Source organism: Oryctolagus cuniculus, chromosome 15 (assembly GCF_964237555.1).
Source record: "Oryctolagus cuniculus chromosome 15, mOryCun1.1, whole genome shotgun sequence".
Lineage (NCBI taxonomy): Eukaryota > Metazoa > Chordata > Mammalia > Lagomorpha > Leporidae > Oryctolagus > Oryctolagus cuniculus.
The window spans coordinates 4774631-4799025 of record NC_091446.1 but is presented as its reverse complement, the minus strand read 5'-3'; the positions used below and the strand labels follow the sequence as shown (position 1 = coordinate 4799025).

The window sequence follows — 24395 nt, the reverse complement described above, 5'->3', positions numbered from 1 at the left end:
CTCTTTATCCACATGAGCTCATGTCCTGTTCTGCATGGCTGCTGTTTGGTTATTTATGCGAATCAGAGCTCTACTGTATTAAAAATTACCCAATCACATGGTTTGCAAATGTCTTCAACACTGAACTCACTCAGAGAAGTTTCGAAACACAGAATCCTCGGAGCTGCTCCTTAGGAACCTGATCTGTGACGTCTGGGACGCTGGCTGGAAACCTCGGCTTGTAAAAATGGAGTTAGACCTCGCTGGACAGCAGACCGCAAAGCTGCTGGCTCCAGAGCCCTCATTTTACACAGCAGTGTGGGCATCAAGAGGGGAAGACGCCTGCACCAGCCGCTCGGGTGGAGGGAGCTGACGAGCAACCTCCTGGAAAAGCAGGAGTATCCGTGATCCTGTTTCCTAGAAACTTCACATTTTCAGTGCAGAAGGTTTCTTAGAGCAACCGCAGGAACAAGCGGCAGGGCCTGGATTACTGCTGCAGGACAAGGAGTTTGGATGAAGGGCACACTTCTGGGCACGCGATGCTAGATGTGTTTGTTCCAAGACCGCCTTCTTGCAACAGTCGAACTTTGTGTGTGGATTTTCTTTCTTTCTTTGGTTTTTTAAAGATTGTTTATTTGAATGAATTACAGAGAGAGGGAAAGACAGAGATTTTCCATCTGCTGATTCACTCCCCAAATGGCCACAACAGCCATGGCTGGGCCAGGCCCCAGGAGCCAGGAGCTTCATCCAGGTCTCCCATGTGGGGGCAGGGGACCATGCACTTGGGCCAACTTCCTTGGCTTTCCTGGGCACATTAGCAGGGACCTGGATGGGAAGTGGAGCAGCTGAGACTGCAGTCAGGATGCCACCACTGCAGACGGCAGCTTAACCGCTGAGCCCCAGCCCTGGCCCCTTGGATTTTTATTTCTAAGGAGGGTTATATTTTGAATTCACATTCGGAGACTTCCTGCTGGGTTTGGCTGCAGGAATTTGCCTACTTACATTATGTCATGGCATAACTTAGGTAAGGAACGAAGTGTTTCCAAATGTGATTTACTACCTGGTATGAAATTATTTCTCACTAAGCCGGGCTTGGGCCCAGGGGTCTTCAGGGGTCTCTGCTGCTCTGTGCGTGACCTCCTTGTGGCTCCTTCACAAAAAAGTGATGCAAAATGCAATGAGTTTGAGTGCTTGCTATTAAGATGGGCGGATTTCATAAGGATACAATGTTTGCATCCTTTTCAGTCTTTATTTATGTGTTCTTGCTTTGTTTTAATTCTAAAGCTGGCTGGCACTGCGGCTCACTAGGCTAATCTTCCGCCTGCGGCGCCAGCACACCGGGTTCTAGTCCCGGTCAGGGCACCGGATTCTGTCCCGGTTGCCCCTCTTCCAGGCCAGCTCTCTGCTATGGCCAGGGAGTGCAGTGGAGGATGGCCCAAGTGCTTGGGCCCTGCACCCCATGGGAGACCAGGAGAAGCACCTGGCTCCTGCCATCAGTGCGGTGCGCCGGCCGCGACGGGCATTGGAGGGTGAACCAACGGCAAAGGAAGACCTTTCTTTCTGTCTCTCTCACTGTCCACTCTGCCTGTCAAAAAAAAAAAAAAAATTCTAAAGCTGATTGGAGGGGTGGTGAAGGTCATGGAACATGTCCCTAGGAAAATGCACATACAAAATACACACACATGTACACACATGCACACACAGAGACATGGACACACACATGCACGTATACAACCTAGACACATGTACACAGATACAAGTGTACACATAAGGCACAAACACACAGCACAGACATACACAGTCATACGTGGACACAGAGACATGGACAGACTTACAGAGACACATAGACTGACCCACAGACACCCCAGGTACACATGCCGGACACAGACTCAGATCGACGCCCCCTTCCCCCAAAGAGAATGACGCACAGACGCGTGCAGAGCCTGCCCGCAGGTTCTGAGTCCCCCCTCCCCTTGGGTCCTGGAGGGCTCCGTGGAGGTGGTCCCAGTGGCGTGTGTGACTGCGTTGAGCAAGGCAGCTTCCTAATACAGACCAGCTGGGCACTCACTGCTGAGAGTGGCCTGCAGGTGGCTCGCTGTGATGGGCCACCGGGTGGGACGGTTTGCGTGTGTCATGTGGGGGAGAGTGGGCCATGACACGGTTCTGACACCGAGCCCGGGCTCGGGGCTGTTGTAGATGTTAGGTGTTGGGCAGGATCCTAAACTTCTCTGAGCGTAGGTCTCTTCTTTGGTAGGTGAGGGGTCAGATCTCCTGATGGGGCGGAGGTGGGGTCACACGGCACAGTGTCCCCAGCAGGCTGGCACAGGGCGTATGTCTCAGTGTTCCTTGGCAGAGCGTCATCCTGTGTGTCCCCAGGACCTGGCTGGCCTTCCTCATGCCAGGGACGTGCAGTGACACCCACACAGCACTGACCCTGCCCATAGCCGTATTGACCCCACCCACACTGGCACAGGTGCCCGGCTGGGTGTTTAGGAGGGAGTGAGAGGTGCTCCACCTGCAACCTTGCACCATGGGAGCTGGTTTCCTGCAGGGCACCGAGCCTCTGCCGTGTCCCCTCTTGATGCTGGCAGGCCCAGTGGGACCCATGTCCCCTCAGGGGAATGGTGGCACAGGTACGAAAAGGAAAGGATGAGCTGTTGAGGACTGCCACCCCAGAGGTGCCGGCTTCCCGGCCCAGGCCCACACGGAGGCCGTCTGAGCCGTGGCCTGGCCTGTGGACCGTCCCTGTGACCGCAGGGGAAGGCTGCGGTTCCTCTGGCACAGGGCAGCTGGGCACATGACCTTTCTGTTTCCGCTCGTGCCGTCATCCTCTAACCGCACGTGTCATTCCTTCAAAAGCCTTTCTCTTGGCCTGCGGTCAGACATCCCAGCGTCCAGGGCCTGGGGAGCAGCAGGGGGCTCGCCCCCTCGGTGGGGCGCTGGGCGCCTGTGGGTCCTTGCTGCAGGTCATCGATGCCTTTTGTTGCAACACTGCCTGTGTTCATTCTCTAGAATAGAAACCACCTGACCGCGTGTTGGATCTGGGGACGCAGAGAGGGTGTCGCCAGGAACGGCTCCCAGACACGGGCGGCACGGACTCAGCAGGCAGCTGTTGCCGTGTTTTAAGTGGGCTACCGTGTCTAGCCAGCTGGCCAGGAAGTTGCCTAACGTTAGCGTGGATGCCGTCCATATGTTCCGTGTCCAGACACCGGGAACGTCTTCACTGAAGATTGTCCCAGTGGCCTCTCGTGGAGGGATGAGAGAGGACCCAGGGATAGGGAAAACCCCGTGGGCACCTTGCCGGACCGTGTCCAGCTGACTTGTGCGCTGGGTGTGTCTCAGGTCGTGCTTCTCTCCCTCATCTGCCCAGGGATGGTGTCACAGGGGCCGGCCTGTGTGTGTGTGTGTGTGTGTGTGAGTGTGAGCGTGTGGGGGTGTGACTGCGTCTGTGTGTGAGTGTACACAGTGTGTGCTTCCAGCTGTCCCTGATTCGCACAGTAATCACACATTTCACTGTGCCATGTAGAACTGTAACAGTTTCTCATTGGAGGACGACGTGAGTGATTGCAGTGGGAGTAAAAATTGAGGAAAAGTTCTTTGTTTTTTGAAGATTTTACTGATTTATTTGAGAGGTAGAGATACAGACAGAGGGAGAAATAGAGAGAAAGGTCTTCCATTTTCTGGTTCACTCCCTAAATGGCCGCAATGGCTGGAGCTGTGCTGATCCGAAGCCAGGAGCCAGAAGCTTCTTCCAGGTCTCCCACATGGATGCAGGGGTCCAAGGACTTGGGCCATCTTCCACTGCTTTCCTAGGCCACAGCAGAGAGCTGGATGGGAAGAGGAGCAGGCGGGACTAGAACCAGCGCCCATATGGGATGCCGGCGCCACGGTACCAGCCCCAGAAAAGTTCTTTTTAAAATGCCCCCAAGGTGATGCTTTTTGAGTGAAAGACAGTGGCTTCTTTGGGTTGTCTCCCCTGGTACTAGGGAGTGACCTTGACTTCGCGTGACCTTTCACCTGCTAGTGCTGGGGCTGAGGTTATGCGAGAGAATTAAACAGCGGCTCAGTGTCTGTGAAGTTCTGATTTCTTGTCGTCCTAGAATTCTTGATTTGGACCTGGTGGTGAGAGACGAAGATGGAAACATTTTGGATCCAGAACTGACCAGCACGATCAGTCTCTTCAGAGCTCACGAAGTTGCTTCGAAGCAAGTGGAGGAACGGTTGCAAGAAGAGAAGGTGAGTCCAGCCCGCACCGTGTCATCCGTGGTTGGAACGCAGTGTCTCATCCGTGGTTTGCAACATCAGGAGAATTTCAGGAAGGCCCCAGCGTGGTGGCTCGCCTCAGAGGGCAGGTGTCCTCTGAAGTGGGACCCCCTCCCCCTCTGCTGGGGTGTGAGTGATGTATTCTAGGTTCTGTGAGGCCAGGGAGCAGGTGTCTTCCTGATCATCTTCTGGGACCGTTAACAACGTGGTCTGTTTGGTAGATACTCAGACAGTGATTGGCATCTGATAATTGAGTGTTTGCTGTTTGCCAGGTACTCAGGATGGAGTGAGTAAGATGGCACTGTGCGTGGAGGGTTTAGGTTCAGAAGGGAATGCAGATAAAACAGGCCGCGTGTCTCTTCCTCATCCGGATTCGCTGAAGGGAATGAACCAGCCCCTGAAAGTTCTGAGAATGCAGCGTATGAGCTGTTAAGGAATTGTGGCCTTGCATAGGGCGCTGGATTTCAGTGGATGCGTGCTATGAAGTAGCAGGACGCAGTGGCACGCGTGGCTTTGCTGTCTCAGGCCAGCTGGCCACACAGCGCTTTCTCCCCTGGAGGGCTGGCGGTGAGTGCTGCCGATGCTGACTGTCACCTCTCTGTCCCTTGGCAGTCTCAGAAGCAGAACCTGGATATTACCAGACAAGCCAAGTTTGCTGCCACCCCTTCTCTGGCCTTGTTTGTCAACCTGAAAAACGTGGTCTGTAAAATAGGAGAAGATGCAGAAGTCCTCATGTCTCTTTATGACCCTGTGGAGTCCAAGTTCATCAGGTAGGGGCCTTCCTGGCTGCGGTCCTTTCCCCTTGGTTGGTGGAAAGAAGACGGCCGGGCAGCCACCAGCAGGCCCTGCTGCCTCCCTGGAGAACCCGTGGGGGAGCTGCGTGCCAGGCCCCGCCCCAGCGGTGGGGCCAGCGGCTGCTTCTGGCTCTGTCCTGGCGCCTGTGCACCTCGCTTTCTCCTTGTCGGGGTGGAGTGACCTCGGGGACGTCCTGGGGATAGTTTCAGGCCCAGCTGTGTTGGGTTCGGTTTCCAGTCGCCCTCCAGGTCGTGTTTCCTTGTTCCCAGTGCATGACCTTGGTCTTGTTGCCGTGTCTCTGAGGCGGTGGATGGACGGCGGCCCGCTGTCTAGAGCAGTGCCCACCACCTGCGGGTCCTCTGTTCATCGTCGTTGAAAGAAAACATTGCAGACTCATTGTTGTGCTTCAGCCTTGAGTATAACTTCTCCTTTGTCTGGATGGAAACACTGCCCTTAAACTGTGTGAGAGGCGTGTGTGTCTGTGCTACAACTCCCTGTCTTCTCTCGCGTTCTGCACAGTTATGCAGCTCGGGCTCTGACGGCAGCAGACCCAATGGGTGCATTTCATTCTCGCTTCTAATAAGGACTGTATTTCTTCTTGACACAGGATGCAGTTTGTATTTATTGGAGTATTTCGTTTGTCATAAGCCTGAAAGAAACGCGCATTGTGTTGAATTTTATGCGAGCATCATTCTAAGGGAACAAATGGACTTTTAAAATAATAAATTTGGAAATGCCATCTGCAGATCGTTCCATTACAGTTATCACTCAAGACAAGCACATTAAACCCCCCTGAGGGTTTTCTGCGGTGTCTGTTAATTGAGGAGCAGCTCTAGTTGTTGTAGCCGATGTTTATAAACCGCAAGCTGCTCCCACAGAGGACCGACGCGGTGTTAAGTAGAAGGCATTGCGGGTGTACATTTGGTAACCTGTAATATTTGGAAAATTAACCTGATTTATTTCTCCCTTTTCCCAGTGAAAACTACCTGGTTCGCTGGTCAAGCTCGGGCTTACCCAAGGATATAGACAGATTGCATAACCTGCGAGCTGTTTTTACGGTAAGTGGATGGTGAAGCCTTGGTGCCTTCCCTCTGACTCCCTCCTGCGCCGGCACATGTGCCGTGGGTTAAGGCGGCGTGGGTTAAGACGGTGTTGCTCGAACGGCTTCTCCGGCATCCAGGAGTCTCCAGCTGCCCTCGGAGTCACCTTGGCAGACACTTACTCCATTAGCATGGAGCAGGTCTCTTAAATTTGTATCTTAAGTTCACTTAACTTTAATTGACTATTGTTATTCACTTCCTTTTTGTCATGCGAATAACTTTAAGATGCTTAAAACCGGTCTGATTAAAGAGTCTCAATCCATCTTTGCACTGTCCTTTTCAGTGGAACTTGCATTGAATAATGGTTCTCCAAAATAATTTATGGAAATTAACATTTCCAGGATCTCGGGAGCAAAGACCTGAAGAGGGAGAAGATCAGTTTCGTGTGTCAGATTATCCGCGTGGGCCGCATGGAACTGAGGGACAACAACACGCGGAAGCTGACCTCGGGCCTGCGGCGGCCGTTCGGCGTGGCCGGTAATTTCTTGCCTTTTGCTTGGGAGTTTGAGACGAGCTCGTGCGCTCTGAGAGCGAGCCGCTGTTGAATACCAGACAGTGAGCAGCTCTGGTCGATTGTTTTCAGAAAAAAAGAATCTGTTAGTTGACCCGCCAAGCTCAGCGTGCCAGGTGTCAGTCATGACCTGCTTTGGAAGCGGGTCGCATCGTTCCTGGGGAGAGACCCTGGCCCAGGGGTGGGGGTTCTCAGGCTGTCTGGGCAGGGGGTTGATGGAGGACCGGCTCAGCTCAGGATGGTCGCGGTGGTGATGAGGAAGAGGAGCCGACCGGGACGAGGATGTGCGGGGCAGCCATGGGGGCTTCTCCTCCCTGTTTGGCGACTGCACAAGAAGAGCCAGGGCCCAGTGACCCCGCTGAGGACAGAGGGACGCGGCCCCAGCACGTTCCCACCACTTGGCCTCTGTCACCGGCACTCTCCTTTTTCAGAATTTTTGGGGACATTTTTTCCTTGCCTTTTTGATGGTTGCTGTGGAATCTCATTCCCCACCCTCTGATACTCATTTTTTGTCCTTTTTTGTGATTCTTTGGATCCTGGTTATGAAATCTGGGAACCTTTCTTGGTTCCTGATAGGTAGGAATAGCTATGGAATTCGGTCTTTGCCTTGGCTTCCAGGAAATTCAGAACTCGGGCCTCTGCCCCCTGGCTTTTAAACTGACGATTTGTGGAGAAGCTTCAGTCCAGTCAAGGTTGAGCGGGGAATACGGACGGTCCTCACACACCCCTGGCCCCCAGCCCCCGGCCTTCTCGTCCCTCTGTCCCTTGGCAGCGATGAGCCTGCCCCACCACGTCCCTGTCACCCCAGGTCCCTGGTCTGTACCGGTGTTTGTGCATTCTCTGAGTTCTGAGAGCTGAATGATGCCACGTGTTCCGCATTCCAGTGTCGCACACAGCAGTCTCGCTGCCTTGACCATGCCCCGTGTGCCGCCTGGAGAATCACTTAAATAAATGATTTACCACTTCAGAAGGCATAAACAATAGCAGGGACATGGGCGTGATGAGGAAGAAGCACACTAATTCAACTTACTTAATGGTGTATTCCAGTGATGCCACGTTGATAGGAGAACTGCTGAACATGACATTGCCTTGCTGAGGTCCTCGAGGCCGTGGGCTGGGGAAATTCTTGGCCGTCTCTGTCCCTTAATACTTGAATATAGACTGTCCTCTTCTTCAGAACTCACAGCATGTTTCGCATGTCATCTGATGTTAGTGTTCAAATACCTGTAGTTTCTGAGGTTTTTCCCCAGCTCTGTGTAGTTTTCTGGAAGTATCCCGTTTCTGCCTTGGGTGTCTGAGGTCTCTCTGGAGCCCTCCGAAGAGCCCCCGACACTTTGTTGGAGCTGCCCCTCTTTCAGCCCCGTGCTCCGTCCTCTGCGATTAGATTACAGAGAGATCCAGGGAGAAACTCCTTTGATGCATAATTGGATTTCTTTTGTTTTTGAAGATTTATTTATTCAAAAGGCAGAGTTACAGAGAGGCAGAGGCACAGAGGGATAGGGAGAGAGAGGGAGAGAGGGAGAGAGAGAGAGAGAGAGGTCTTCACTCACTGGTTCACTCCTCAAATGGCCGCAAGGGCTGGGGCTGGGCCTATCCAACCCAGGAGCCTGGAGCTTCCTCCAGGTCTCCCATGTGGCTGCACGGGCCATCAGCTGGGAGCTGGATCAAAAGAGGAGCAGCCGGGACTTGAAGCGGTGCCCATATGGGATGCCGGCACTGCAGGCCGCTGCTTCACCCACTATGTCACAGCGCTGGCTCCCATAATTTGATTTCTTAAAACTTACGTGGACTCTAGACTGACAGATTTTGCCTCCTTTGATTAAAATGGGAATTTTTCAGCTTTTGTGGGTTCAATTTTGATGCTTCAGGAAATGCTGCAGAGTGACGGGTGACGGGTGGAGAGGTGGGGGTCTTAGTTCCAGCTGACACCACGGTGGCCTCTCCCTTCTGCTCTGTGCGGTCTCAAGTCACATCAGGCCCTGCTCCTGGAGTTCTGCAGGATTGGCTGAAGCCTGGGTTGTTCCTTTCTTTTCTTTCTCTCTCTCTTTTTTAGATTTATTTATTTGTTTGAAAGGCAGAGGTACAGGGAAAGAGGAAGAGACGGAAAGAGGAAGAGACAGCAAGAGAGAATTTACATGCACAGGTTCTCTCTCATAGGGCTGCAATGGCTGTGGCTGGGCCAGGCTGAAGCCAGGAGCCTGGAAGTCCATCTGGGTCTCCCATGTGGGTGCAGGGCCCCAAGTACTTAGGCCATCATCTCCTACCTTTCCAGGTGCACTAGCAGGGAGCTGGATCAGAAGTGGAGCAGCTGGGACTTGGAGCGGCGCTGGCGTGGTGTGCATGCAGGCAGTGGCTTAACCTGCTGTACCACAGCCCCAGCCCCGGCTGCCACTGTCTTGTCCCTTGATTTCTGCCGAGCACGTGGATACGCCTGTGGCTCGTGGTTCTGCCTGTCTGGACTGGTCTGTGGCTCCTTCCTTTCCTGTTTCCTGATGTTAGCACCCAACAGCCTCTGGGCTCCTGGAAATCCCTGTGGGCCATGTTTTAGCTTTGCTGGCTGCGTTCTGCCTTGAATTCTTGGAGGCGTGATGTTCACGCTGCCTGGCTTGGGTGGAACTGGGACCTTCCACCAGCAGGTCCCCGTCTTAACCATTTTTTATTGTGCAGTTGATTATAGTCACATGACATGTTCTTCTTGATTGTGTTTATTTGTTTGAAAGTCAGGGAGGCCGAGGGAGAGAGAGGGATCTGCTGGTTTGCTCCCCAAATGCCTGCAACAGCCAGGGCTGGGCCAGGCTGAAGCCAGAAGCTGGGAACTCAGTCCGCGTCTCCTGCGTGGGTGGCAGGGGCTCAGACACGGGGCCAGTGGTTTAGTCTTTCTAAAACGGCAACATCGTAGGTGAGATCTCACTGTATCAAGTGACAGTCACACCTCCGGACTTTCCGTGGCTGCAGCTTGAGGCTGCGTCATGCTCTCGGAGTCCTGTGACGATGGCTCTGGGGAGTCAGCTCTGTGAACTAGGGCACGGGCGTGAGTGCCCTTGACCCTGAAGCAGCCCCTGCTGGCTATTCTCAGAGCCGTGTGGCTGGCGTGGAGTTGCTGAGTGGGATGGTGTGGCTCTTCACCTCCTGAGCTGTGTGCTCGTGGTCCCCCGAGGGGGCGGAGCCACACGCCCCTGTTCTCTGGTCCTCCATCACGGTCATGCTGACGCTACTGCCACTGTCCCCCTCCTGTCCCTCAGCTTCTGGCATTGTGTGGTGGCTACCTGCTCACTGGCCTCCTGGCCCTCACCCCACGCACGTCCTCCTCGGCTGAGCCCACCTCCCTGCCTGAGCGTGGAGACCCCAAGTCCTTTACTCCTCCTTTGGCGACAGGGACGTCTTGTCCAAAGCTCAGGAGGACGTCTTGGGCTACGGCCTGTGTGCTGATGAGCAGTGGTTAGGATGGGGCTTCGGAAAGTACGCGGTGGCCCATGGCCTCAGCGCTTCCTTCCCTGGAGCTGGGGTTGGGGGTACCTCATAGCTAGTAGCAGTTCTAGGGCTGTGTTCAGCACGTGGGCATCTAGACCCAACGTGCATTTCTTGCATCCTTGCTGTCTACCTGCAAATACTGAGCTCTGCGTGTGATCCAGAGGGGCTGTGGGTACTTGGCAAGTGAGTTGGACTGTTTGGGGGACTCAGATTTGGGGGAGGGGGTTGGAAGAGTCCTGTGGCAAAAGAGAGAGGTGTGGTGTGCGAGTGCCCAAGACTGGCATGCCAGGGAGGGTCTGCCACACCCAGACTGCTTGTGTTGTGTCAGGGACCCAGTGAGTGCAGGGCTGCTGAATTAAATGATTTTAAATTAACATTTGGTGCATTCAGGTGTCAGCCAGTCACCCCCTGGAGTGGCCCAAGCTGCGAATTCCTTCTATCACGTGAAGACTCGAACCAGGCTTCATGTTCCAATCTCTTTGGGGCTCTTCCGCCTGGATCTCACCCTCCTGTCAGATCAGCGCAGTGCCTGTGGGAGTTTCAGCCACACCGAGCGTGGGATGGGAATGCTATCTCCCTGTCCTTCCGATCCTGCCCCACATTTTTGGGAGTGCTGGTGGTGGGAATGAGAATTGCCCACGTATTCTTGTCTGTGGTCAAGTGTGCTGGCTGGGCAGACTGACAGAGGATTTCCAGTGCTGCCTAGGGTTGTTCTTGCATTTTCTCTAGCTCTCCCTCCCTCTCTCTTTTTTAAAATTTATTTTATTTATTTAAAAGAGTTACACAGAAAGAGAGAGGAAGAGATAGAGAGAAAACGATCTTCCATTCATTGGTTTACTCCCCAAATGCCCACACCTGCTGGGATTGGGCCAGGCTGAAGCCAGGAGCCAGGAACTCCATCCAAGTCTCCCATGTGGGCAGTAGGGGCCCAAGCACTTGGACCATCTTCCTCTGCTTTCCCAGGTGCATTAGCAGTTAGCTGGATCAGAAGTGGAGCAGAGGGGCCGGTGCTGTCGCCCAGTGGGTTAACACCCTGGCCTGAGGCGCTGGCATCCCATATGGGCACCGGTTTGAGACCCGGCTGCTCCACTTCCCGTCCAGCTCTCTGCTGTGGCCTGGGATAGCAGTGGCCTGGGAAGATGACACAAGTCCTTGGGCCCCTGCAACCGTGTGGGAGACCGGGAAGAAGTTCCTGGCTCCTGGCTTCGGATTGGCGCAGTTCTGGCCATTGTGGCCAGTTGGGGGGGTGGGCCATTGGATGGAAAACCTTTCTCTCTCTCTCTGCCTCTCCTCTCTCTGTGTAACTCTGACTTTCAAGTAAAATAAATAAATCTTTACAAAGAAAAAAAAGAAGTGGAGCAGCTGGGACTCAAACTGGTGCTCTGGTATGGGACGCTGGTGCTGCATGTGGGGGGATTAACCTGCTGTGCCACCATGCCAACACCTATTCTTGCTCTGCTAGCCACAATCAAGGGCAGAGGGATCTTGTTTGGGAGCTGGAGATGTAATGAATTGCTGTTCTTTCAACACGGGTATTGTGCTGGTTACACAGCCTTCCCTGCGGAAACAAGCCAGGACTGCCCAGGGTTATGCGTGTGCAAAGGCAGTTTAACAAAATGGGAAGTGCTTGTGCATTGGAGACCTCCTGGTGTGTGATTTTGGACAAGTTCGTTCCTTCCTGAGAGGTGTGCAAGGTGCATGTGCACATTAGCCTTGCAGGGTCTGCTGGAATCAGCCTCCAGACCCTGGCATGTGTGACGCACCTGGTGACGTGGTTTTCTTATTATTTGGGTAATGCAATAACTTCTGTGGAGGGCAGAGTGGCACTGTCCAATGCGGTAGCCTCTTGCCACACGTGGCTGTGTGAATGCAAATGTTAATGAGTGACATCAGCGTAGAAATTCAGTTCCAGCTTCGCGCCTGCTGCATTTGAGGGCCTCGTTGTTTTAGAACATCTTGGTCACCACAGGCAGTTCTCTGGGACACACCAGCTCCTGACCGAGAGCTGGATCACTCAGTGGGGTTCTACCAGTTGAGCCCAAGCTCACTGGGACCGGCAGTTTTAGACAACTTAATCTGTCGCTCACGCATGCAAACAATTTAGAAGTTAGAAAAGGCCACCGCCCAGCTTCCGCTGGGGTTTGCCGGAAGATACAGGGGAGCCGTGGGGTTGTTTTCAATGGTTCTAGTTTGTAAAGCAAAGCGTCTCTGTTCTCTCCTCTTCCCCAGTGATGGACGTAACAGACATCATAAATGGAAAAGTTGATGACGAAGACAAGCAGCACTTCATCCCCTTCCAGCCGTAAGTATGGGGCCATCCAAGGACTTCGGCAGAGACGGCTTAGAAATCCTGTGTTTGTAATCAAGGTTAAGCACACGTAGGGACTGATTGATGTGTAATAATGAAAAATCTGTTAAATCACCGTGATTGCAGGGGGAAATACTGTAGCCCTAAGAATCCCAGATGAAAGTTTGTTTGTGGTCCTGGGAGTAGATTGTACCTGTGATCGCTGAATTGCCTGATCAGAAGAATCACATCTCTGCCCGGAGCGTGACTGTTTCTTTCCGTAATTGATTTATTCTCGTAGCTGTTCACATGTTCGGAATACAACACTTTCATCACAAGAGCTTGCTGTTTGTTAAACAGAAGAGCAAACAGAATAGAGATGAGTTCTTTTGTCAAGTAGGAAATAATACTCTAAACCTATAATCGTGCTGCTGAGTTGCCCATCTTGGTTCTTGCCTAGAGAGGACTGGGCCCGTGCCTGCCACGCGGTAGGCTCTGTGTGGCTCTGGCCTGGAGCCGTTAGGGGGATTCGTGAAGTCGGTTCTCTGATTTGAAGTGGAACCCGTGGAAGAGGCTGGAAGGATTTGCTGTCTGTGTCCCTGGCGGGGATCGTGATGGTGGCCTCTGACCTCTGACCGCTCGGACCCAGGCAGAGGTGGAGAGAAGTAGCCAGGAGTTAGAGTGGCTCGCTAGGAGGCAGGTTCCTCCTCAGACGTGAGGTCATAGAAGCGGACTGAGTGGGAAGGTGAGCGAGACTCCCGTGCTGTGCTGCGCTTTCTGTCCTCACCTCGCCTTCGTGGAGTCAGTTCAGGCTTGACAAGGATTCTGTCGTAGAAAAGTTGCCTTGTTTTCCGGTGTTGGCTGAGAGGACCAGGGAGGCTGCTGTTGCCTGGAGGTGGAAGGAGCCCTGTTGTTGGGGGCCAGAGGGGTGAGGTTGGCTTCTCTCTGCCCCATGCATGCTTCCTGATGGGCCGACCACCTGTCTCCATCCGGGGCCCGAGTGCTGCTTGTTCAAGATGGATGGGCTTGGGCTTTCCATTTCCGCACAGGCAGACCGCCCGGTCAGATGGCTGCAGAGGCCTTTGTGTTGCTCTGCAGGGTTCTGCCATCTTTGAGACAGGAGAGTGACAGAGGAGTCTTGCTCCTTCGCACTGCCAGCCGGAGCCGGCTTATACGCGGTTGCCCATGCACGGCGGGAGGCAGGGAGGTCTTTTGCAGCTTCAGCAGTTTATTGTTCTGTCCAGTACGGTAACCACTAGCCCTGTGTGGCTATTTCCATTACTTAAAATGAAGAAGAATGAAAAATTTCCTCCCTCCACCACATCAGTCCCATTTCAAGAGTTCACTTCCATATGGGCTGGTGGCTGCCGTAGTGGACGTGCACCTGTGGCCGTGGTCATCAGTGCAGAACGGTCTCTGGAGTCCACTGCAGTGAAGACAGCTTAGAGGTGAGCGCCGTTCTGCAGAATCTGGAAATTTCCCCAGAGAGCAAGGGGAGCATCACCTTGGAACGTGGGCAGATATTGTAATAAAGAAAGTGCACCTTTATCGACTTGTCCTACATTGCTTATTTTGCCCATGAGAAAGATGCGGGTCTCCAAAGGTTTGTAGTAAAATGGAATTAAAAGACACGTTTATTTTGCTGCAGAAAAATTTGGTGTCTGTGCGTAGATTTTTTTTCATAGCGCACATTTTCAGTTTCTTTTTGAAGACCCTCCTATGCATGGATTTCAGAAATTGCTTTGCGCCCAAATATACTTATCTTCGAGTTCCATTCCTGCGTGTTTGTGAAGTGCAGCCCCCGCTGTTGTCCATGCTGCATCGTGTATCAGACCTCAGAATTCTTACACCTGTTGCCTGCCAGTTTTCTTTGACAAGTGAAGGAGGAAAAGTCTCTGTTGTTCGGAAATAAGTATGGTTATGGGCTACAGATCTGCAGATTTCCTGGGGCTCTTAAAAGCTTGGAGAGCCACCTGTACTGTGCACCGTCTTTGCTTTCTTTTAGTGGAAACATACTCTTTAAAAGCTATTATTGCATGCTTAACTCTTCAGTAATTTGTGACTCCTTACTCCATTAAAGGAAGACGGATAAACAGATTAATATTTGTAGTGTCAGAAGCAAAAGAGCAGCACGCTTTTCATGGCAAAAGAAGCAGTGAAACCAGGTCTCTGGCAAATGTCACGATAAGGAAACCATTTTTTGCTCCATTAAAACTGATTGATTGTCTCGCAGAGAAGGAAGCACAGCACACAGCTGTCTGTGCCTTGTCGACTGGCGGTAACTGAAACCGTCCTCGGCTCCCTTGAGTTGTGCGGCCCGAGGACGGCTCCGCCGTGCCTGCTGCCTGAACCGATTGAAGACTGTAGGTGCAGGATCCTTGGTTCCGTGCTGTGAGGTGTCTGCAGGTGTCGCCCACGTGGCTTCACTCTGTTGTGCAGGAGCAGCCGCTGTGACGGCTCCTGGTGCATGGCCAGGAGCAGGTCCCTGGGGTGTGGAGGCCTCACGGCATTCCAGTCTCACTTTGCAGGCTGGGTGGTCTCAGACTCCGTTCTTCTCACCTGCAAACAGGAGGCCCTGCTGTGTGCAGGGCTGGCTGGAGCCTGGTAGACAGCTTCCCCGTGCACTTAGCTCGAGGGACCTCTATTTTCTTGCGTGTGCTTGATTTTGCTTTTCACGCCTGCCCCTTTGACCTGTGCTGTGTCCAGAATGAGTAAAGTTGGAGAAGGGGCCGTAAACATCCGCGGCAGTTAAATGCCTTGCAGCCACCTTCCTGCAGGGCAAGTCCCTTCGAAGGCAATTGGAGAGGAGGCCTCGTGCACCTGTGTTCCCTGGGGAGAGGGTCGCCCTCGTGTGCCTGACTTCTCTCTCATGGTGCCACGTTTTCCTGATCAATGCTTTTCCCTGTTTCTCTTGTCACCTCTCCTGTCCTTTGTCGTGCGTTGGCTCACGATGGCGCTCACGCTCGGTGACGATGCTCTCTTGTGCCCCCCTGTGACCGTGACCCCCGGGTCTCTGTGCCCCTTTGTCTCCTGTGGTGTTGCCCATCCCGTGCCCTCCAGGCTCGCGTTGGACGACGCCATCCGCCACAAGCCGCTGAACATGTCATCCCGTTTTTCACCCAGGGTGGCGGGGGAGAATGACTTCCTTCAGACTGTAATAAACAAAGTCATCGCTGCCAAAGAAGTCAACCACAAGGGGCAGGGTACGTATTTGCCTGTTTTGTCTGTCAGTGTCGCTTATGGGAACATGGGCTGGTGCTGTCCGGTCTGCGCTGTTTGCTGCTGCTGGTGCGGGGTGTGGGAGGAGTGTGGAGTGCGTGGCCTAGTGCCCAACACTCAGGGGTTTTCCTTTCTTCCTTAAAGACTGATTTTATTTACTTGAAAGGCAGAAGTAGAAAGGGGGGGTAGGGAGGGAGGGGAGAGTCTTCCACCCACTGGTTCACTCTCCAGGTGGCCACAACTGTCAGAACTGGGCGAGGCTGAAGCCAGGAGCTCCACCCTGGTCTCCCACATGGATGCAGGGCCCCAAGCACTTGGGCGCACTTGGTCCGTCTTCTGCTGCTTTCCCAGGCACACTAGCAGGGGCCTGGATTGGAAGTGAGCCACGGGGACTCACCCTGGTGCTCCCGTGTGGGCTGCTGGCGTGGTGGCGGCGGCTTAGCCTGCTGTGGCACATCCCCCGCCAAGGGTTTTCTCACTGATCTCCCTTTGGAGTCTTGCTGAGGGCCCCCTCCCCCGCAGGAGAGGGAGACAGAGTGCTGGGGTCTGGGTGGGTGTTTGGGAGAAGCCCACAGCTGATGAAATCGGAGACAGCCCATGCCTGGCCACCCTCCTTGTCCAGCTGCCTCCTCCCACCCTTGCCACTGGAAAACACTGCCCGACTTCCCCAGGGAACGTGGTCCTGTCCCCTGACTGTTGGAGAGACTGGGAGGCTGGAGGTCACCGCCCCGTGCCCGAGCTCCCCTCTCCTGGGGTCCGCGCCCCTGTGGAGTGCCGGCTTCTCTCTGCCGTGGGCTTTGCTGGGGCTCCCTCTGTTCCCTGCGAGAGCACGACTTTGCTCGTGAGGCCGGTTCCCCTCGGTGCCGTCTCCTCCCCTCCTCGTCTCGCCCGCGGCGATTCTAATCCCGCGCCACACGCTCCTGAGCAGCTGACTTTGTGCTGGCAGAGCTCGTGGATCAATCACCCGGGCTGGTGACAGCTGGCACTCGGCTGGCTGGGAGGGCTGCCAGACAGAGGCCCCCCCACCTGCCGCAGCCCCGGCGGGGAAGTCACCTTCAGGACATCGGGCCTAGGGCTGCTGCTCCTCCCACCCGTGGGAGAATCGGTCTCCGTCCTCGAGCCGTGCGGACTTGGGCGAAGCTCGGGAGAGCTTGGGGAAACAGTCCTGCTTCCGGTCCAGTGCCCCTACGTCCCCAGGGTGAAAAGGTGGTCATCTTGATGGACTTCCCGTCATTCAAAGGCAGAGTGTCCGTTGAGTCTGAAGAATGTTCTGGAAGAATGTCTGGGACTCTTGCAGCGTCTTGGGGCTCCTTCTGGTACTCCCCCACCCCCATCCCTGGCCAGCAAGAGCAGGAGAAACCCCCACCCCCACCTGGAAGTGGGTGCAGGTGACCTCTGCAGATGGAGCCATTTTAAGCTGACCTGGGCTTCCTTTTCTCCAAGAGGAGCGGGCCCTCCCCCATTCGCACTTTAATTGAAAACCGTGGGGAGCCCCTGGCTGGTCCCTGAGCCCTGCGCAGGGGCGCAGGGAGCTCTAGCTCTTCTGCAGAGTCGTCAGGGTTTCCGTGGAGCTGTGGGACACAGGCGGGGAAAGTGGAGACTGGCCTGAGGCCAGCAGGGGGCCGGGAGCCTGGCCCTGCCAGTCGCTCTGACTGTGGCCAGAGTCCAGGAAGCAGAGGTGGAGGGGCTGAGGCCGGGGCCTGGGGTTCCTCGCAGGCCCTGGGGACGAGGGGCGCGCCCAGGTCGCACTGCACAGTCAGAGGCAAGAGCATCACGGAGTTTTCAAGGGGGCCTCCGGTCACCGTGCTGGCGCGCCCTGCCCCAAACCTCATTGTTCCCCAGGGTTCCCAGGGCCCCCTCTTGGGTGGAATTCAGGCTTTCCAGGGGGAGCTGCGAGTGAGGCAGCCGGGGAGCCAGGGCCCAAGTGTGGCCAGGTTCGTACGGCTTGGCTCAGTGCAGCCTGTTTCTCCATCTGCAGTAGCACTGACCTGTGCTTGTGTCTGTCACATCCAGGCAGGGGAGCCTGGAGTGAGGGGCGGGACCTCTGTTCCCAGGAGCACCTGTCCCTTCTGTCCCCTCGACATGGGGCTTCTCGGCTGCTTTGGGTTCATGGCCACGAGTTTCCTCATCATGATCGACAGTCTTTTATATTTAATCCAAATGACTCCAACCCCTGCACTCAGAGGTGCTGGGTGCTCGAGGTGGAGAGGGACCCCCCAAACACCCCCCCAGCAGCTGCTTCTGTTGGTGCTGGCGTAATGTATGCAAATTTGATTTGGGTTTTTCTGGTTAAACAAATGACAACCCCAAGTGCACTTTTTTTTTTTTTTCTGGGTGAAGATTGGCCTCATTTTCTCTTGTGAGGAGAGCATTTTAAACTCAATGTAATCAGGAAAATCTAATCTCCATGTTCAGCTGGTGCTGTACAAATTGAATCGGGTCACACACATATGCGTATATGAGCTCAGACGCTTGCGCAGGTGGAGGGTGTGGACGGCAGGCTTTGTCACAGCGCCAGCGACGTTCCATGCGTGTGCTTGCCTCGCACCTCTGCGAGTCCTTCCCTCCCACGGCCTGCAGTCCTTCCCAGACTGTCTTCCTGTTAGAATATTCTGCACACAGTCTCTCTCCTGGGGGACATTAGGACTCACGCCCCTGTGTTTGAGCAGCCTTGGCTGCATCCTGGAGTCCCAGCAGGGGCCGGCTCCACGTGCACTCCTGGGCTTGTCTCCTGGAGTTCGTCTGCAGAATTTAGCTGTCTGCCCCCTGCCTTTCTTAGTTACCTTGTGCAGTGTGCGTCTTCAACAGTGGTACATGTGTCCCACCCACCCTCTTTGGGGGCCTCTTTGTATTCATTGGGCTTCTCACTAGCTCTCCCCCACAATCTGGAATTTCAGTTTGAAAGTCAGTTACAGAGAGAGCAGGAGAGACGAGAGAGATGTTTCATCTGCTGGTTCATTCCCCAAATGGCCACAAGGGCTTGAGCTGGATCACGCTGAAGCTACACGCCAGGATTTTCTTCTGGGGGTCTCCCACGTGGGTGCAGGGGCCCAAGCACTTGGGCCAACTTCCACTGTTTTCCCAGGCCGTTAGCAGGGATCTGGAAGCTGGAACTTGAACCAGTGCCCACGTGGGATGCTGGCGTAGCAGGTGAACTTTACATGCTGTACCACAACGCCAGCCCCTGGAATTTCATACCTTATAAAAAGACAGAGAAAAAGTACACGAAAGGTCAGAAAAGAAAATGGTGGAAACCCACCCTGCCCTGAGTGATCCGGCTGTCTCTTTGTTGAGCGGCTCTCTGCTCCTGTTCTGCGCTGTGTTCTTCAGGTCCTTTGCCCACTGGCACCTGCCCTGCTCTTCAGCAGGAGTGCCTTGCCGAGGTCTGGGTTGCTCGGGTCCTTTCTGGGCCGCCGTGGATGGTCTGGTCACCTGGACATGCCCCGCCCTGCTCCCCTGGTTCTCCTGCCTGTGTGACCTTGCGGTGTGGGGAGTTCTGCACACTGCGGGGTCCTCTTCCCCTGAGCGCCTCTGCTGACGTGCCTGCCTGCAGTGGGCACTGGCCATGGGAGCTGCCTCTCTTCTGCTCCAATTCTTCCACCTCTGCTGGTTTCTCTGTCCCCTTACAGTCCAGTTCTTGTCCAGCAGTGTCCTGGGTCCTACAGTGTGGCCCTGCTGGGGTCTCATTCTGCTCGATGTCTCATCTGCTCATTCCCACATGGCCAGCAGAGCATCGTAAGGTTGTACTCACTCCTGACCCTCTGTTCCCCACTGTCCCCCTCCAGTGGGTCCTGGTCACTGCTGGTTTCCGGAGCCCTATCCCACCCTCCTGTGAGAGGAGGCTCCCTGTCCTGCAGCCACCTGGCAAGACTTCCACTTCTTCAGAGGGACCCAGTGCACACCTGCCACGTGCCAGGCAGGCAGTGAGCACGGCAGGTGCAGGGAGGAGCCTCCCCATCTCCCTGGCCAGGGCCTCACTTCCACCTTAGGGGCCAAACAACAACTCCGTGGTCTGCAGGGCAAAGAGGCAGATGCAGGTAGCTGTCAGGAGGGTTCCAGGCACATGCAGAGGGCATCCTCCAGCCACAGCTCCTCTCGCAGGAGGGTGGGACCTTGGGCCTCCCCAGCGGCCAGGCATCTGCAAGGCAGCAAGACGTTTCCAGAACAGCTCTTTTGGGGTTAGTCAGCAGAGGACGGAAGGTGTGGGGAGCCTGTCTAACGTGGTGTTCCCTGTGGCGTCCTTTGGACACCGTCCAGTGCTACTTCTGTCCTGGCTGCTTGTGGACAAGGGCTTGATTTTCTCATTTTCTTCCTCCTGAATGGAGGGTGTTCTGCTCTGCTGTGATGAGTGCCTGGGCCTGCCCTGGGAGCAGCCAGAGCAGGAACACACACGTGCACAGATACACACAGAAACACAGACACATAGGCGTGGGCATGCACACACAGACACGGGAACACAGACACAGAGAAGCACAGACACACACGGAAACAGACACAGACGCACAGACACAGACACTTGCTTACGTAGACACTAAAAAGCACACACATGCACAGACATACACACAAGTATAGACACACACAGATGTGCACAGACTGGCAGCACGTGCTCACAGACACATACAAACACAGGTACACACATGCACAGAGACCAACACAGAAACACACACACAGATACACACACAGACACGCACCCACAGACACATACATGCACAGACACACACACAGGTACACACATGCACAGAGACCAACACAGAAACACACACACAGATAACCCACAGACACACACCCACAGACACATACATGCACAGACACACACAGGTACACACATGCACAGAGACCAACACAGAAACACACACACAGATAACACACAGACACGCACCCACAGACACATACATGCACAGACACAAACACAGGTACGCACATGCACAGAGACCAACATAGAAACACACACACAGATACACACACAGACACGCACCCACAGACACATACATGCACAGACACACACACAGGTACACACATGCACAGAGACCAACATAGAAACACACACACAGATACACACACAGACACGCACCCACAGACACATACATGCACAAACACAGGTACGCACATGCACAGAAAGGCACATGCACAGAGACCAACACAGAAACACACACAGACATGCACCCACAGACACGTACATGCACAGACACGAACACAGGTACACACATGCACAGACATAGATATATACACAGACATCAACACAGAAACACACATGCACAGACATAGAAACCCATGCACACACACAAACAGACACGCACACAGGTACACACATGCACAGACACGTGCACAAACACCAACACAGAAACACACGTGTGTAGATTACACACAGACATGGACACACAAGCAGTCACATGCACACACATAGTCACACAACCTCTCACAGGTGCACACACAAGTAGTGTGAGGGAAGATGGGTCCTTGGATGGGCAGATGAGCCCCACAGAGCTGCGGGACTGGGGAACCAGCAGGGTGGACCCTGTGGCCATGGGGATGGAGCCACCCTTGTGCCCGCTGACAGCGACAACCCCTTCCCACCCAGGGAAAGGCGCTGTCCCTGAAAACCCTTCCTCTCCTGGCTTTGGTTGCTGGAAGCGTGCACTTTACCCTGTGCCCGTCCCCGGGGGGGTTTTCGCTCGGAAGAATTGACGCCAAACCGGCTTCTCGGCCGCCCTCTCTTCGGGACGCCCCCTGCAGCTTGTGTTAGGTGCTTGGGAAGCCTCCGTTCTCTCCCTTGGAGGAAGGAGCTGAGCGGGGCCCAGAGCCGTCCCTTCTGTGTGTGTGACAGTGATGTGGGCCGGCCGCTTGCCTCCCAGCCCCGAGCTGCTGCCCGTCTGGGGCCCACAGTGCGGCTCAGCAGTCGGAGGCTTTCCCTGGCTGTGGGGCTGAGTTCACCTGGTCGGTCCTCCCCTGCTGTCATGCGTCCTGGGTGATGGGAAAATGACAGCTTTTTCTGCCCACCTCCAGGAACGCGCTGCCTTCTGGTTCATGGCAGACACGTGTGTCAGCCCGGCGGAGTCCACGGCCTGGGCAGTGCAGCGGGTACAGCTGCCGTGGGTGTGCCACTGCCTGGGTGCCGGTCACTGCAGCGTGGGCCTGGGCCCCGGCCACTCAGGTGCAGATCATTCCCCTGGGCCCCGCGCTGTTGCCTGGACGGTGGCCTGCGTGGTTTTCTCTCCAGATAACCGAATTGCGAATGATCAGCCGCTCACTCGCTGCAGTTGGTTTTGTGCAGACTTCTCAGACGGCACAGGGACCGTGCTCAGGCGTTTTGTTCTTGCAGGTTTGTGGGTAACACTGAAGTTGCTTCCTGGCGACGTCCATCAGATTCGCAAGGAGTTTCCTCATCTAGTGGACAGGACCACGGCCGTGGCTCGCAAAACGGGGTTCCCGGAGATCATCATGCCTGGTGAGGAAGCCTGAGGCTCTGAGCGGGGGACTGTGTGGCCGGCCCCAAGGATCAGCGGTCGATAGTAACCTGGCTGAGCGTGTGGCTGGTGGTGGGTGAGCCCCAGCATGGTCATGATCACCCCAGCTGCCCGTGGCTGCAGCCAGCCTGGTGGGACATAGCTGGGCTGCCTGGCCCCAGCTGGGATAATCTCCCTGCCCCCTACAACTGCAAGGGTCGTATGAGGGAGGCATAGGTTCCTTGCAACACCTGGGTTGACATCTGATCTAAAGGAGGGAAAAAGTCCAGCAAGTGAGCTGCCCAGATGGAGTGGACCCTGGGGTGAGTGGAGGGGCCAGGCCTGTGACTGAGCACCCGCGCCTGCTCCAGCAGCGTCCGTTACCATGCTGGTGTCGCTCCGGCGGCTCGGCTGTAGGCCTGGAAGCCGACTAGACCTACGGTAGGATCCCGTGATGACACTGACCTCTTAGGTTTGCATCATGCTTTTCAATCTCCAAGTAGCATTCCTGTTATTCATCTGAGGTGTTCATCAAGAGATCTTGGGGAGCGCGTTAATATTTATGGTTTGCAAGTGGCGCGCACGTTAATAATCTCGTTGATCTGCATCAGGACCTCAGATGTCTGCAGATTGTCGCTGTGGACCTCACCGACGGCAGCCTCAGGTCCCACGGCCGATCGGGGGCCCGACCACGCGGTGTGTGGCAGTCCCACTGCTCAGGCCTCCACTCTGCTCTCAGGGCCAGCGGTGGCTCCAGAGCAGCCCGCGGAGTCACGGTCGGGTTGCGTCTGTGCAGCCTGGGACGTGTTCTGCCCAGCTTGTCTTCCAGGACTCTTGTGGGTTATTGGCTTCTTTGAGAAGTCCACACGAGGGACCTCTGAGATTGGGGAGTGTGAGCACTCAGACTGTGGCACACGGAACAGCTTCTGCCTGTCCCTGCGTCCGTCACAGATTAACTTAGACTTATTCCCGGGAGTAGACACATTTGTGGGCTCACCGTGTGCCTTGGGGTTTGAGATGTAGATTTCTAGATACAGTGGAATCATTGATAAGGTGCATTTATTTTGGTGGCCTTAGTTTGTCTCATATGCCAAGGGAAACCCCAAGGCCTCTGGCTACCTGGAGGCATTCCCTTTAGGATAGACTTGAACCATAAGCTGCAATGCTTCCATCATCTCTTGATTGACTTGTGGGGAAACCTGCAGCTGACCACTGCTGAGTCCCAGTGGGGAGCAGTCCTGGGGCGGGGGCGTCTAGCTTGAGTGTCGCCCGCATTCTCTGTTGGCTGAGCCATCCCTGGTCAGGTGGGCACTGGGAAGTCAGTGCAGCTGCTTTTCTGTTACGTCTGCATCTTCAGCCCTCAGACCCTGTGTCCCCTGTCCCCTTGTCGGCGTGGGCCAGTGCTGAGATGAGCTTCTTCTCTGGACAGCAGCAGACTGTGTCGCACCCTCCTGGCTGGCTCCTCTGCTTCTCCTGACTCCCTGGAATCCCTTTGAAGGACTGTGGGAGGGAAGCTGAGAGCTCCTTGAGTTACAGGGTGGCCGGCATCCTGCTCCCCTCCCTCCCAGAACGAGGACCTGGGACCTGCGAGGTGTTGAGTGTGCCTGCCTTGGAGTTGACCTGCTACGAGTGGCCCCGCAGTACCTCTCTCTGGGCGCACTTGGGAGCGAGACGGTTTCTAGTGATGGTTTTTCTGCCTTGGAGGATTTTGAGGCTGTCAGACCCATCTTATTGATGAGGCTGGTCAGCAGGGGTGGCCTGGGAGGTGGCGTCGCGTCTCCAGGGTCGCAAGCTGATGAGTGGCGAGTCTTGGGTGGGCAGCCGTGTCTGCTGCTCCATCCGTCTTCTCGTCTCGGGCAGCCTCAGCGGCTGCAGCCGCACTTCCTTCCCTAGCAGCTAGTGCGGCCGTGGTAGCAACCCTTCGGGGTTATTATAATAATGACTTTTAAATGAAAACTCAATTTAATAGTCGATTGCATTAAAAGTCAGAATAAAGCGGTTGCCAAAAAAAGGAATGAAAAAGAAAAAAGGAGGGCTTCCTTGTCAGGGGTCCTTGTCTGTTAGCTGAGGGGCCACCTGCTGCTCACTGTTCGCGTGCCCAGTGCAGAGCAGAGGTCTGGCGTGGGGGTGGTCAGGCAGACGGCAGAGGAAGCACTGGGCTGTGGCTTTCCCACTGAGTCATGTTGCTAAGAAACCCTGGGAGGTGTCCCCCATCGACCCTTGCTGGGGCTCCTGTCTCGGTGGGGAGAAGTCTCAAGCCCTGTTTTTGTTTTTGTTTTTAAGATTTATTTATTTGAAAGGCAGAGTTACATAGAGAGAGGAGGAGA

The 24395-nt window shown here is 54.9% G+C and overlaps 1 protein-coding gene across 2 annotated transcripts in view; it reads left to right on the top strand.

Moving 5' to 3' along the window:
* Positions 1-24395, top strand: part of DOCK1 (dedicator of cytokinesis 1) — a 494355-nt gene that overhangs the window by 73500 nt on the left and 396460 nt on the right. Inside the window, exons 7-13 of one of the 2 annotated variants that reach the window (XM_051833503.2) lie at positions 4080-4215; positions 4855-5012; positions 6014-6095; positions 6479-6614; positions 12349-12421; positions 15467-15609; positions 21945-22070. In XM_051833503.2, coding sequence (XP_051689463.2) covers positions 4080-4215; positions 4855-5012; positions 6014-6095; positions 6479-6614; positions 12349-12421; positions 15467-15609; positions 21945-22070 — 854 coding nt within the window. The remainder of the gene's footprint in view (positions 1-4079; positions 4216-4854; positions 5013-6013; positions 6096-6478; positions 6615-12348; positions 12422-15466; positions 15610-21944; positions 22071-24395) is intronic. The other variant, XM_008274844.4, reaches the window with a different exon arrangement.